Below are 14,107 nucleotides of genomic sequence, written 5' to 3' on the forward strand. Positions count from 1 at the left end.
CAGCTTCTAACAGAAACCATTACTTCATCTACCAAAACCTGGCCATGCAAACCCAACAGACTTTCTTATCTATTTCCCACCTCCTCACTACACTAGGAATTTAATTCTAGTGATGATAATCATCAAGTGGTGACCAAGAGAGAAATTAAATATGTAAGTCCGCAGACACTGAAGTTCACACTACAGACTAAATGAAAAAATGCCTCAAACCTACTCATCGCAGAGACTAACTGCTGGCACATTTGTACATGTGCATTTATTCAATAAAACTCATTAATTAGTTGCAATGATTAGGTTGAATACTAATTTCGCACCAAGACCCTCCTGCTTTTGGACCCAATCCCAATTGAAAAGTATTATAATAACCATTACATTTTTGGTAAAGACACATGCCTGATCTACATCCCACTGGAGCCACAGGTGGCACTGAATTTTAATGTTAAGGATTGGAACATACTACATTCCTGATCATGATTTAAATTGACAGCTCACACTTACTGCTTATGTGTCAGCCCTCAGGTATCCAGCTGACACTACAGACTGTCTTTCTCAGGTACAACACCTACACAAACAGAGAGATGGCCTCCCATCACATCTGCATAGGTAAGATGGGCAAAATGAGAGAAAAATTTCCCTTTCTAGTATGAAATAAAGAGGAAAGCTGTCAGTCCTAACCCAGAGCTCTGCAGAAGGCTCTGTGGGGAGCACACCTGACGTTATTGAAGCTGTGTGTTCAGCCCAGAGCCCTGGAAAGATGGGATTGGCCTGGCTGCCTCAGACTGTTTGGCGCTGGCTCTTGCACCGTTCTGGCCCTGCTGATACAGCACTCACTGCTTGCCCAGCTTCCCTGCCATGTGTTGTACATGTTCCTGACCCATAAATCCTGTGAGACTATTGCTGATGGAATAGGGAGGAGTCACACTTTGAAAGAACCCTCTCCAGTTCCCCTTTGTTTGAACAGATGTACAACTTCGGCCATGCCTGGGAAGTGTTTCCTCACAGCCCGCAGTGCACCTTCCAATCCCTGGAAGTCTGAAGGGAGCACTAGGAATTCCAACATCCACTAATGCAGACAAGGAGTGAAATCCTTTCTTACCTGAAATGGGTAGGAAAATACATTGATACCGTGAAGAAAGTAGCATTCCTTCCCAAAATGCTATGGGTTTGAGATTCAATGTTCAGTTTAGGAAGGTTTTCTCCCCATCACTGAAGTCCAGACATCATCACTAAACATGCTGAGGCCCTTTTCTCAGATTCTCTGCTCCACCCTTCTTGCCAGCACTGGATGGCAGTGTCAGACTCCACTTGACACAAACTCCTCTGTGTGCCTCCCCTCCTGCTGAAGGAAAGCTCGTGCCAAACTGTTCCTTCCCTGCTTTCCAGCCACAATGTCCACAGCCTCCTTCTGAAACATCCTCCCCTAAATGTCTGTCCCTTCAGAGGAGCACACACCCCTGGCTGTGCTTTGCACACAGGGTCTCTGTTTCTGTGGTGTTTGCATTTCAGCCTGTAAGGGGAGCACAGGGTGCAAGGAGAATGCCAGAGGCTAAAGATAACAGGAAGTCATCTGGTTGCAAACAAACAATTCTGAAAAGTTTATTTCTTTGCTTAAATCTATCTTATTAATGGAAGCCTAGTATTTATAACAATGAATACAGAGAGTATTTCTAATATCAATACAGAAACTATTTCTAACAATCAATACAGAGTATAACAGCCAATACAGAGATGATAGCAATCAAAAGAGAGTATTTCTAACAATCAGTACAGAGTATTTCTAACAATATAGGGTATATCTAACAATCAATACAGAGAGTATTTCTAACAATCAATAGAAAGAGTATTTCTAACAATCAATACAAAGATTATAGCAATCAATACAGAATATTTAACAATCAATATACAGAAATAAGGATATTCTTAACCTAAGGAACTTAAAGAATTTCAGGCAGCAAGATTTTCTTACAGGAATGAAGTAATTTAAGAGGTAATTCAACAAATCTATCCACAAATGCTGGAAGATATCCTCCACTTCTGCCCATGGAGATGCAAATGGCCCTGAGCAGTACAAGGGCTTTGTCAAGAAGGCCACTCCTTTCCAGGCTTTCCCCAGGAGCCCCGGGTCAGTCTTTTCTTCTCTGTGCTCCCCTCTGGCTCCATTCCTACGCTGCCTCCAGATCATGAATGTGGCAGGGACAGCCAAGCAAACCACCGTCCATGTGTGCCATTGGATCTTTCTTCCAGGTCCCACAGAGGCCATGCCAGACACTCCTGTCTGGCTTCCAGGTCTGCAATTTCCTCCTCCAAGTGCAGCTGGTGCTGCCAAAGGTTTACTTCCCGCTCCTTCATCCTCTGGACAATTCCTTTATCATCCTCAGGAGAAATCCCATTCTTTCCAGAGGGCTGGTTGATTCTAACAATGACCATCAGCACCAGGTACCTATGGAAGATTCCTTCAGGCATGGCTGATCCTTCCCTGAAAGAGAAAGAAAGGAGGACAGAGCCAAGCTCCAGACTATATTGCCTCGGGAAGAGACAGGAAAGAGGCTCGCCCCTGGCAGGAAGGCTCTGGCCAGCCCTGCAGAAAGGCTGGAGGCCAGAGGTGCTCCTCAGGGCTTGCCTGCTGCTGCCAGTTCCAGTCCAGCTGCCCAAAGAGGCTCCATGAGCATGTGGTGAGGAGGAAGAGGAGGAAGGTGCGAGACACAGGGACACAAACCTGAGCAGCTGGGTTTGAGGAGAGAGAAGCTCAGCATTGCAGATGGCAGAAGAAACCAAGCCCAGTCCCCCAAGCAGGAGGAGGAGAGGAAGGGCCCCCCAAGCTGGCTGCAGGCAGACAATGGAGACCTTTCCCAGATGTTCCCAAATGGGCTGGGGGGAGGGAATACACAGCCCTGTTTTCCAGCTGCTCCCACCACTTCTGACCCTTCCACTGTCATGAGTGAAAGCCCAATGAAATCCTGCTCAGCGTGGGCAACTGGGCCCTTGAAGGGCTTCGTGCAGGTCAAGGCTTCCTTTCCCTCCCAAAGCCTTTCCCTTGGCAGACGTGGGCAGGGGATTAATCCTCCCTCCTTCCTCCTTCCCACAGACCTGCACAGAACCACTCCATGGGCACTTTCTGTTCCCTGTGTCCGTCCTCAAGTGCAGTGCCAACCTGGGTCAGTCCTGGCTCTGTCCTGAGCTCCCAGGAGCTCGCAGGCTGAGATGGCAACGCTCAGCCACACCAGGACCCTGCCCCTGCCAGCAGCACCCCCATAAGCAGCAGCAGCAGCAGCAGCAGCAGTAGCAGCAGCTGCAGCAGCTGCAGTCACCTCTCAGCTGTTGGTGCCCCTGCACTGCAGCCACTCCTGCTGGCACCAACATTCCCTTGTGGCCTTGGAGACAGTCCTGAATCCATCCATGGGGTCACAGAGCCATGGAATCCCAGAGTTCCAGGTTCCTGGAATCCTAGAGTCATTGAATCCTGAGAACCACACTCAGAGGAGGAGGAGGAGGAGGAAGAGGAGGATGAGACAAGGAGGACGAAGAGAAGGTGGAAGATGAGGAGGAGGAATAGGAGGAGGAAGAGAGAGAACGAGGACAAGGAGGATGATGATGATGAGGAGAAGAATGAGGAGGAGGAGGAGAAGAAGGAAGAGGATGAGCACAAGGACGAGGAGAAGGAGGATGAGGAGGAGAAGGAAGATGAACAGGGGGAGGAGGAGGAAGAGGAGGAGAATAAAGAAAAGGAGGAGGAGGACAAGGATGAGGAGGACCAGGAGGAAAAGGACGAGGAGGATGAGGACGAGCAGGATGCGGAGGAGGAGGAGGAGGAAGAGGAAGATGAGGAGGAGGAGGAGAATGAGGATGAGGAGGAGGACGATGAGGAGGAGGAGGAGGATAAGGATGAGGAGGATAAGAAGGAGGAGGATGACGAGGAGGAGGAGGACGAGGATGAAGAAAAAGACAAGGAGGAGGAGGACCAGGAGGACAAGGAGGACAAGGAGGACAAGGAGGACAAGGAGGACAAGGAGGACAAGGAGGACAAGGAGGAGGAGGATGAGGAAGTCGAGGAGGAGGAGGAATAGAAGGAGGAAGAGGATGAGAATGAGGATGTGGAGGAGGATGATGAGGAGAAGGAGGATAAGGATGATCAGGAGAAGGAGGAGGAGAAGGAGGGGGAGGACTAGGATGACAAGGAGGACAAGGAGGACGAGGAGGAGGAGGAGGAGGAGGAGGAGGAGGAGGAGGAGGAGTAGGAGGACAAGTAAATGGAGGAGGAGGACGAGGAGGAGGAACAGGACAAGGAGGACGAGGAAGACCAGTAGGAGGAGGAGGAGGAGGGGAGGAGGAGGAGGACGAGGAGGAGGACGAGGAGGAGGACGAGGACGAGGATGAGGACAAGGATGGGGATGAGAAGTAGGAAGATGAGGAGGATGAGGAGGAGGATGAGGAGGAGGAGGTGGAGGAGGGGTTGTTCAAAGAGCAGTTAAAGAATGAGGAGATGGGAACCTGTCCCCATGGAGAACCCATTTCCCAGATGTGCTCCATGCCCTTAACAATGGCCCCTGGGGAAATGGAAACCCCCTGGCTGTGCACGGCTGCTCCCAATGTGCAAATACAGCCCTGGGCAGTGAGACTGGGACTGCCTGGGAAATTGTTCTGGGTGTGATGGCCCTGGCAGGGCCAGGCCAGAGGCTGCAGGGCTGGACCTTCATGCACTGGAATTAGTCAGGATAAATCAGAAACAAATGAGAGTTAACAATACAGGAACAGGAATCCAGATTCCTCCAGGACACTTTGGTTTGGTAACTGCTCACTGGAGCTTGGCCTTGCAAAGTGCTCATGTCATGGGAGGAGGAACTGATTATCAAGGGAAAATTAAAGTAATTTAGTTAAACAATAGTGAACAAGATTGGATTATTCAAACCCATGACAGGGTAGCACAGTTATTGATATTGTCAGTGTTTAAAACAATTTGGAAAAAAGGACATCCACCTCAAATCACTGCTGTTGGTGGAGATAAAGGGTTTGGATCCAGCAGTGCTAATAATGGAGCCAGAGTGTGGGTCCAGAGGCCAAAAGGCCTCCCGAGGCAGCTGAAGGAACAGCTCCTGGGAAGGACAGCAGTGTTTGAATCCTGAAACCTGGGCAGGAGCGATGGGAATGTGTCCCTGCAGCCAAGTGCTCTGTGTGAGAACAAGTAGATATTACGGGAGATTGTTTTACACATCCTGCCAGACCAAATCCCCCTCTTTGCCCCAGTTAAAACTCATGACCTGGGCTCCATCTAGGATGGAGCCAGGGCCAGGCTCTTGTGCTGCCCAAGGTGTATCCCTTGAAGGCCTTTTAATAAATACCTGCTTTATTCCTTTAACACTGCCTAGCTCTGTTCTAGGCAGCCTCTCAAGGCATCACCACCAAACCAAGGGAACACGGACCAGGTCTGGCTGGCTGGGCCTCCTGGGGACCACCTGACCACCTTGGCATGTCCAGGGCTGCTTCTCACCTGCCCTGAAGCACTGGGGCTCTGGGATTTCCTTCCTATGGGAGAGAACTCTCCTTCTCCTCCATGGGCCATGGCCAAAACTGGGATTCCTCCTCCAAAACTCTGTACATCCAAGGATAGCTCCCAAGTAAAAGCTGCCAGGACAGACAGGTCTGGGTGCCCTTGGCCTCTTGGGAGCTGCCTCTCATCTGCTTTTGAAACCCTGGGGCTTGGTGCTTTCCTTCCAATGAAAAGATTTGTCCTTCTTTTCAAGGTGTCCGTGGTCAAAATTGAGATTCCTCCTCCCAAATTCTGTGTATGCAAGGATTCTTCCATGACAAAAGCTGCCAGGAAGAACAGGTCTGGCTGTCTCAGCCTCCCAGGAGCCACCTCTTTCTTCTTCTGCCTTTGAAACACAGGGGCTTGGTGCTTTCCTTCCTATGGAAAAACCTGTACTTCTCCAGGTGTCCATATCTGAAACTGGGATCCCACGTCTATAATTCCCTACATCCAAGGGTTGCTCCCAGCCAAAATCTGCCAGTACCATCAAGTCTGTCTGGCCTTGGCCTCTGGTGGCTGCCCCTGCCACACTGGGGCTCGGTGCTTTCCTTCCCATGGAGATCACTGTGACACTGTGGGCACCTCATGGATCCAAGGGGATCATTGTGGCACCACTGGAGCCCATGGAACCAAGGGGCCATGGTGACACCGCGGGGCTTCATGGACCCAGAGACCATTATGACTCTGTGGGGCCTGATGGAACCATGGAGACCATTCCGACCCTTCAGGGCCTGGTGTCACCAAGGGGGCATTGTGACACCTCAGGGCCTCCTGGAGGCAAGGGACCATTGGGACACTGTGGGGCCCCATGGAAGCGAGGGAACATGGAACAGGTCTGGCAGGCTTGGCCTGCCAGGGTCCACCGGACAGGTCTGGCTGATGCTGGGATGTCAAGGCCTGCCCCTCATCAACTCCTGGAGCAATGGGTCTCCTTTGTTTCCTTTGTATGGAAAAGAACCATCCGTCTTTTCAGATGCCCATTGCCAAAACTGACACTCTGCCTAAAATCTTTCCTATATTCAAGGGTATCTCTAAGAACAAATCTGGAAGCTCTGGCTGGCCTTTGCCGCTTGTGGTCACTTCTCATTTGCCCCAAAAGCAGTGGGGCTCTGTTCCTTCATTCCTATAGAAAAGAACTGGTCTTCATGTCCAGGGACCATGGCCAAAATTAGAATTGGCCACCAAGCCCAGCCAGGCTCACAGAACCATCTGCAACCCCAGGCAGATATTGACTCTGCCAGTGCTGCCATCCTCCCTCCAGTGAGAGAAAAGGACACAGGGCAGGAACACAGAGGAGCAACATGAACACACCGAGGTTAGTGAAGAGGAAGTTAAGTCCCAGATGGGAGGGATGAGGAGATGCCTTGATCTTGGAGCTGAAATCCTCTGCTAAAGCTATGGAGAAGGATGTCATTGATACATCAGACTATCTTTTTCCCTATAATGCATTGAAAAGTATGGGGAGATGACTTGTTTCAGCAAAGGCCTCCGTGCTAAAGTAAGCAAATGTTGAAGTAGCTGTGATCCCATGAGAAGTTTGAGCAGAGAAGGAGAGCAGAGTGATGAGACCCTGTGCCCTCAGGGAGAGAAGATCTCTGTTCCCAGAGATGATGATTTCAGAAAGAGATGAAGAGAACCTTTGCTCTTAAACAGCTCATGTTTAAACTAATACCCCATAAGCTGACATGACCCATAAACACAACTGTGGGAAAGGCTGTAAAAAAATGGGAGGGACTTCATGACTGCAGATTTTTCCAGTCAGCTGTTATTCACGGAAATGAAAAGCCATGACATAACTGTTTTCTTGTGGAGAAGTCTTCATAACATTAACAAGAGGAACTTCTCTCCTTAAGTGAAGTGAAGAAAGACTATTTTAGAGGGGGTAAACTGACTGAAAATTTTGGGTTTTGTCTCTTTACATTGTCAGGTTGTATGGAGAGAGGAAGTGTTCTGAAAGTTTTGTTGTAATTCTTATTACTCTTTCTTTAGTTATTGTTAATACAATTTTGTTTATACCCTTTTAATATTTTTTGACTACTTTGCCTTTCTCCTAATCCTATGTCACAGCAGGAAATGAGTAAGTGTATTCTAGTGAGTGCACTGGTAATTAGCCAACACTGAACCCACCACACTATTGAAGCATTGGCCGAGAAATCTCAAAATGATGAACCAAAATCTGCCGCGCTCCCCCCCCCGATCTGCCCCGGCTAGCTGTCCGATGGGGCGAGAGGGGCAAATGAAGCACCCCCCTCTGGACCCTGCGGGGCTTTGGAGAGTGCTCCGTGGGTTGTCCAAGTGCTGCTAGACCCCGCGGCGGTGAGAGAAAGAGAGGCTCCTGGTAGGGTTATATCCAAGATTTATTGCAGCCCAACCAAGGCTAACAACATCCGAATGATCCTGCTGCCAAGAGCAGCTGACAGGTGCTTGTAGCGCCTTATAACCGGAGAGGGAGGGGAATCGGTTGACCAATGGGGATGGGGTAAGGAGTGGCTCTGGTGTGGGGTGATGTGCATAGGATCCAATGAGGGGCAGACGTAGGTGGGGCCCCCGGCCCCTGTCCAATCACCCGGCACCCAGGGTAGAAGCTTCTAGGTGTCTGGGAGGGGATGCCAAGTGACGGACAGGGCGCCCGGGAGGGGATAAGGGAGTGGCTAGGCACTTTAGGGGAGGATTGACACATGAGGTAGGGCGGGGAAACTGGGGAAAAACAAAGTAGAACATGGGGGTAAATAAAAACAAACCATTACATAATAAAACTTATAATAACACAACTCCACAAAAATCACTACAGAAACTTAATGACAAACTGCACGAGAGCAGGGAGAAATTGAGGCAGACCCGTGGTTTGTCAGGACTTGCTTGCTTCTAATGAGCCCCGTGGTGCATTTGGAGCTGAAACCTGGAACCTCAGGGCCTGAGAGGAGATTGCACAAACTTTTCCAGGAGTCAAAGTCAGAAGAAAACCCCAAAGTGGTTGGGGTCTAAATCATTAATGGGAAACACAAAGGTCCATCTATACCACAGGCTCTTCATGGAGTCTTTGGAGGAGAGAACTGGAGGCCAGGATGGCACAAAAACCTCTCAGAGACTCAAAATAGCACAAAGAACTGTCAATGTGGAAAGGAAAATCCAAAGTACCTTACAAAAGCTAAGAATCTCAAAGTATTAATGAGCCCTACTGAGTGCCTGTACAAAACTCTCAAAGGACTCATTAAAGCAAATAATAAGGGCCATGATTGCACAAACCTCTCACAGAGTCTGTATAAAAAGGCAAACACCAAGTACCTTAAAAGAACTGAAGTACCTTGAAGCACTAATGGGCCCCACTGAGTGTTGTTCCTGACAAAGCCTCTCCAGGGACTAATTACAGCAGAATATTGGAGGCCATGATTGCAGAAAGCTCTCAGAAACTCCAAGGAAAAAGAAAAAGCCAAAGTCCTTTGAAAAACTTGCAGTCCCTGGGATCATGAAGGAGTCCTCAGGGCCATTCCTGAACAAGGCTCCCCAGGGACTCCTTCCAGCAGATCCTTGAGGCCACTGGGATGTGGGCTAGGGAGGGATGCTGAGGGCAGGACCAGGGGCTGACAGTGCCCAGCCTGGCTGGGGCTGTGCCAGGAGGCCCCAGGGCCTCAGGACAAGGTGTCTCCTCACAGCCCTTGGTGGCACAGACCCTGCTGTGCCCCAGGGCACCAAGACTTGGCTTCTCTTTGTCCCCAGCTGGCATCAGTGCCTCCAGTTCTCTGCTCTGCCTGGGGCCTGGGGACAATTTCTCAGTCGTGTCCCTCAGTGGGACCCATTAAAAGTCCAAGAAACTTTGGAGTTGGATTGTGACTTGGAGTTCTGCAGAGGTTTCTGCAGCTCCCTCCCAGGGCCTGATGTTCAGGGCCTGAGCACAAAGCCCCAGAGGGTCATTAAAGTCCTTGTGCTGTGTCTGTGCTGCTGAGCTGGGCCGGGCTCCTGGCACAGAGGGTGATGCTGGTAACCAAGCAGAGCTTCAAAAGCACATTTCTCTTGCTGAGCAGCTCTTCTGCCAGCCCAGCAGGGCTGGGGCACTGCCTGCAGCCAGCCCGGGCACAGCACAGAGGCACAGAGAGCTTCAATCAGTCAGGGCTGGGAAGGGGCTGAGAAGTGCCTGGGGCAGAATCACTGCCAGCCCTTGGCACAGGAACCTCTGGCTCCAGGATAATGCAGCTGCAGCTCCTGGAGAGATCTCCTGAAGCTGGAACATGCCAATGCCCACAGAGCCTGTGAGTGCATTCTCTGCTCATCTCCTGTGCAGAGCAGCCAGGGGTGCCCAGGGCTGTCCTGCAGAGCAGGGTCCTGCAGCCCAGGGCGCTGTGCTGGGCCAGGGACTCTGCTGCCTGCCAGGGACAGCTCTCAGCCGGCCCTGGAGCTGCTCCCAGCGCTGGCCAGGAGCTGTGGGGGGAAGGAGCCACCCTGAGCAGGGCAGGTGCTGCTGCTGAGAGGGGCTGGCTGGGGCAGGGCTGCTCCCAGCTCCAGACCAGCCTGGACACAGCTCCGGAGGACACTTCCCAAAGAAGGTAAGCCTGGGATTGCTGTAAAGGTCAGGAGCTTTCCTGAGAGTGTTTTCAATTTTCTTCTTGGAGCAGGGTGGGAAAGTTGGGGTGGTGACAAGATTATTTTTGCTTTTCCTATATTTGTCATATATTCACGGTTCTGTAAATTACTATGTTATAGTTATAAAACTATAATCCTTACCTAACTCTATTAAACTTTAACTATTTTGAACTACTATTATATAGTTAAAATCATTATAATCCTTAATTAACTCTAGTACGTTTCCTTAACTTTCTCTTAGATTGTAGAACAATAAGCTGACTGTCTAAATGCATTCCAGAAATTCTGTATAGTCTTATTATCAGGAAGTGGACCTACAAGAAGAACATTTTGGTTTTTGAATGTGATCAGTGATAACAAAAAGCGGGGCGAAGAAGTCCTTAGACCTACTCCAATGGGTTGGGCCAGGGGTATTTAACGGGGAACTGAATCGCCTATAGGATGTTCCTGTTAAATAACCTAATTATTCAACCTTAATGAATGGCTGAAATCAGGGTTTGTCCTTTCCTCATCCCCACTCAGAAACGTGGAAGCTTCCAATAAAGGTCTGGTTTTAACTTCACTGTTCTAACACTGTTGCAAGGGTTCTTTTTTTTCTCTTTTGATTATAGACAACAGGGGGATGAGAGAAGCAGAACAGGACTTGTAATCCCAGAATCACAGAACATTCTGAGTTGAAAGGGACACATGGGATGATCAAAGGAATGTTTGAACATGTACAGAGGCTCCAGAACTGTGACTTTGGGTGGTCAGTGTCTCTGCTGGGAGCCTCCCAAAGGGCCTTCAGCCACTCCTCAGCCCTGGGCAGCAGCAGCATCACCTCTGCAGGGCCCAGCAGGGCTCTCCTGAGCTGCCCTTGCCCAGCTGCACACAGAGCCTGCCCCAGCCAGGGCCCTGCACACAGGCAGGTTTCTGTAGGGCCGGGCCGAGGGCACACAGGGTGGGATGGGCTCTGTGAGCACTGGCAGGGACAAGGCACCTCTCAGGAGGGGATGTCCAGGCCCAGGGAGATGCTCAGGGAAGCAGAGGGGGCTGAACAGAGCAGTGCTGGGGGAACAAGCCCATCCAGCCCCTCACCTGCTCTCAGACACAGGGAATCCTTTGTCTCTCATATCTCTCTGTGGCAAACTCTGAGTGCAGAAGGAATGCTGGGGATTTCTGACCTCAAAGAGCCAGGAATGATGTGTGGGTAGGAAAACTATTCCTGAAATCATATCCTGCTATCTGTTTACCTTAGAAGTGTGAGTGGAGATTATATCAAGTAAAGTACTGCACATTTATACAGTAGAATTGAATTCCCCAACAAATCCTGAATATCCAGCCTTGTCCCTCTGCCACATGGCCACAAACCCAGGGCAGCAGGGCAGGGATGGCTCCTCGAGAGCCCCCACACACAGCCCTTGCTGCTCCTGGCACACTCAGCCAGCACAACTGGAGCTCAGGCAGGGACCTGGGTGAAGGTTTTCCCAGAGCAGGAACAAGGGTGGGTGAGTTTCAGCAAGACAGGCTGCAGGGAATGGCCCAAGTCTGTCTCCAAGCAGCCTCTCCTGACTTGTCCCTGTCCTTTCTCCATGAACAGGTGCCCATGTGCAGCCACAGCAAATGTCCAACAGCAGCTCCATCAGCCACTTCCTCCTGCTGGCACTGGCAGACACGCGGCAGCTGCAGCTCCTGCACTTCTGCCTCTTCCTGGGCATCTCCCTGGCTGCCCTCCTGGGCAACGGCCTCATCATCAGCGCCGTAGCCTGCGGCCACCACCTGCACATGCCCATGTTCTTCTTCCTGCTCAACCTGGCCCTCAGCGACCTGGGCTCCATCTGCACCACTGTCCCCAAAGCCATGCACAATTCCCTCTGGGACACCAGCACCATCTCCTACACAGGATGTGCTGCACAGGTGTTTTTCCTTCTATTCTTTCTTGGGGCAGAGTATTTCCTGCTGACCATCATGTGCTATGACCGCTACGTGTCCATCTGCAAACCCCTGCACTACGGGACCCTCCTGGGCAGCAGATCTTGTGCCCACATGGCAGCAGCTGCCTGGGCCAGTGCCTTTCTCAATGCTCTCATGCACACGGCCAATACATTTTCCCTGCCCCTGTGTCATGGAAATGCCCTGACCCAGTTCTTCTGTGAAATCCCACAGATCCTGAAGCTCTCCTGCTCCAAAGCCTATCTCAGAGAACTTGGGCTGATTACCGTTGATATTTCATTTGGATTTGGTTGCTTTGTTTTTATTGTTTTCTCCTATGTGCAGATCTTCAGGGCAGTGCTGAGGATCCCCTCTGAGCAGGGACGGCACAAAGCCTTTTCCACCTGCCTCCCTCACCTGGCTGTGGTCTCCCTGTTTATCAGCACTGGTGTATTTACCTACCTGAAGCCCCCCTCCATCTCCTCCCCATCCCTGGATCTGTCCATGTCAGTTCTGTACTCGTTGGTGCCTCCAGCCCTGAACCCCCTCATCTACAGCCTGAGGAACCAGGAGCTCAAGGCTGCAGTGAGGAGACTGAGGACTGGATGCTATCAGAAACATTAAGCTGCTGAAAATTTTGCCAAATCACTTGTACTAAAAGTATTTTTTTGATACTTCTTGTTGGTTTCATTTTGGAGGTCCTTTTTCTTTTTTTTACTTTCTTAATCTTGTCAACAAGAAAAGTCATTCCTTTTGCCATTTTTAATTTTGTTTCTCTCCATCTTCACTGTGCCCACAGACTGTGTCAATGAGGGGCTGTATTCTCGGTGGCTTTAAAGGAACTAAAGGATGTTCCAGCACAGTTTTCTGCAGAGATGCCCTTTTGTTGCCTTCTCTGGAGCTACAGCAGCAATGTCTGTGTCCAGAGCTGGGGCAGATCAGGGCTGGCACAGTAGCTGTGCCCAGGAGCAGCAGCACTTGGTGCTGCCAGTGCTGCTCCCGTGGCCCTGCCCCGCTGCCCTGGTGGCTCTGGTGTTGCTGCAGGGCCTGAGTGCTCTCGGGGCCGGGCACAGTCCTGGGGGTGGCAGTGCCGGGGCTGCAGCAGGGACAGGCCATGGGCACTGCTGGGGTAGCGCTGACGCCTCAGGCCAGGGCCTGGGGGCTCCAGGCTCCTTGCCCAGGCTCTCTCAAGAACACGGCCAGGCCAATACTCAGCACAGAAAACCCCCGTGAGCAGCCCCAGGCTGTTGGTGTGGGGACATGAACCTGAGGGAGCACAAATGCCATCAGCCCCTGGGGCCAGGAAGGGCTGGGGACACCAGGGAAACGAATCAGCTTTGTCCTGGCCTCTGCAGTCAGCCAGAAAGTTTGTTCCCATCAGCTGGGAGTTTCCTGTCCCACTGCAGATGCTGCTGCTCAGAGCTAGGGCTGCCTGGCAGCCACCCCCAAACTGCCCTGAGAATTTCCTTAGCTTCACCTTTGCGTTCTTTCTTCTTCCTGATACAATTTCTTCCTGTTGTCCACCCCTATTCCCTCCCCTGCACACAGCCCATCCCTGTTTGCCCTTTCCTCTCTGGCCCCACTCCCCATTGCAGTTCCTGACTTGGCACCATGGGAACGTCCCTTGGGGAGCAGGATCATCCCACAGGTGCTACAGGAATTGTCTGCAGGCTCCTGCAGTGCCTGGTGCTGCTCCCTTGCCAGAGGCACCCCAGGCCAGGGGGGCACATCTGGGCTGCTGTGTCTGGCTGTGGGGCTCCCTGTTCTGGGCAGTGAGGAGGAGCTGCAGAGGCTCTGCAGGACTGACAGGATGGGCTTTGGGGCTGTGAGGAGAAGCTGAGGGACCTGGACTGCTGCAGCTTCTGAAGAGGAGGCCCAGGGCTTCTCCTGCAACCGCTCCAAGGGTGGTTTCAGAGAATCCCAGCATCAGCAAGGTTGGAAAAGACCTTGGAGATCATCACATCCAAGCTGTGCCCTGACATTGTCTTGTCTCCCCTGAGCTTCCTCTTCTCCAGGATCAACATCAGCCTCTCCTCACAGGACTTGTATTCCAGATGCATCACCGGCTTGTTGCTCTTCTCTGGACATGCTCCA

General features: G+C 51.2%; 1 protein-coding gene across 1 annotated transcript; it reads left to right on the forward strand.

The window, feature by feature from the left end:
* Positions 1-11,685: 11,685 nt before the first annotated feature.
* Positions 11,686-12,637, forward strand: LOC144248164 (olfactory receptor 14C36-like). The gene has a single exon (XM_077789897.2). It carries the CDS (start codon positions 11,705-11,707, stop codon positions 12,635-12,637), a length of 933 nt encoding a protein of 310 aa, XP_077646023.2. The 5' UTR covers positions 11,686-11,704.
* The last annotated feature ends 1,470 nt before the right edge of the window (positions 12,638-14,107 follow it).

The sequence above is a fragment of the Lonchura striata genome, chromosome 35 (genome assembly GCF_050655825.1).
Source record: "Lonchura striata isolate lonStrDom1 chromosome 35, ASM5065582v1, whole genome shotgun sequence".
In the NCBI taxonomy this organism is placed as follows: Eukaryota; Metazoa; Chordata; class Aves; order Passeriformes; family Estrildidae; genus Lonchura; species Lonchura striata.

What these genes read in the sequence shown, in the direction of transcription:
- LOC144248164 (XM_077789897.2), top strand. Translation starts at nt 11,705, where the DNA reads ATGTCCAACAGCAGCTCCATCAGCCACTTCCTCCTGCTGGCACTGGCA.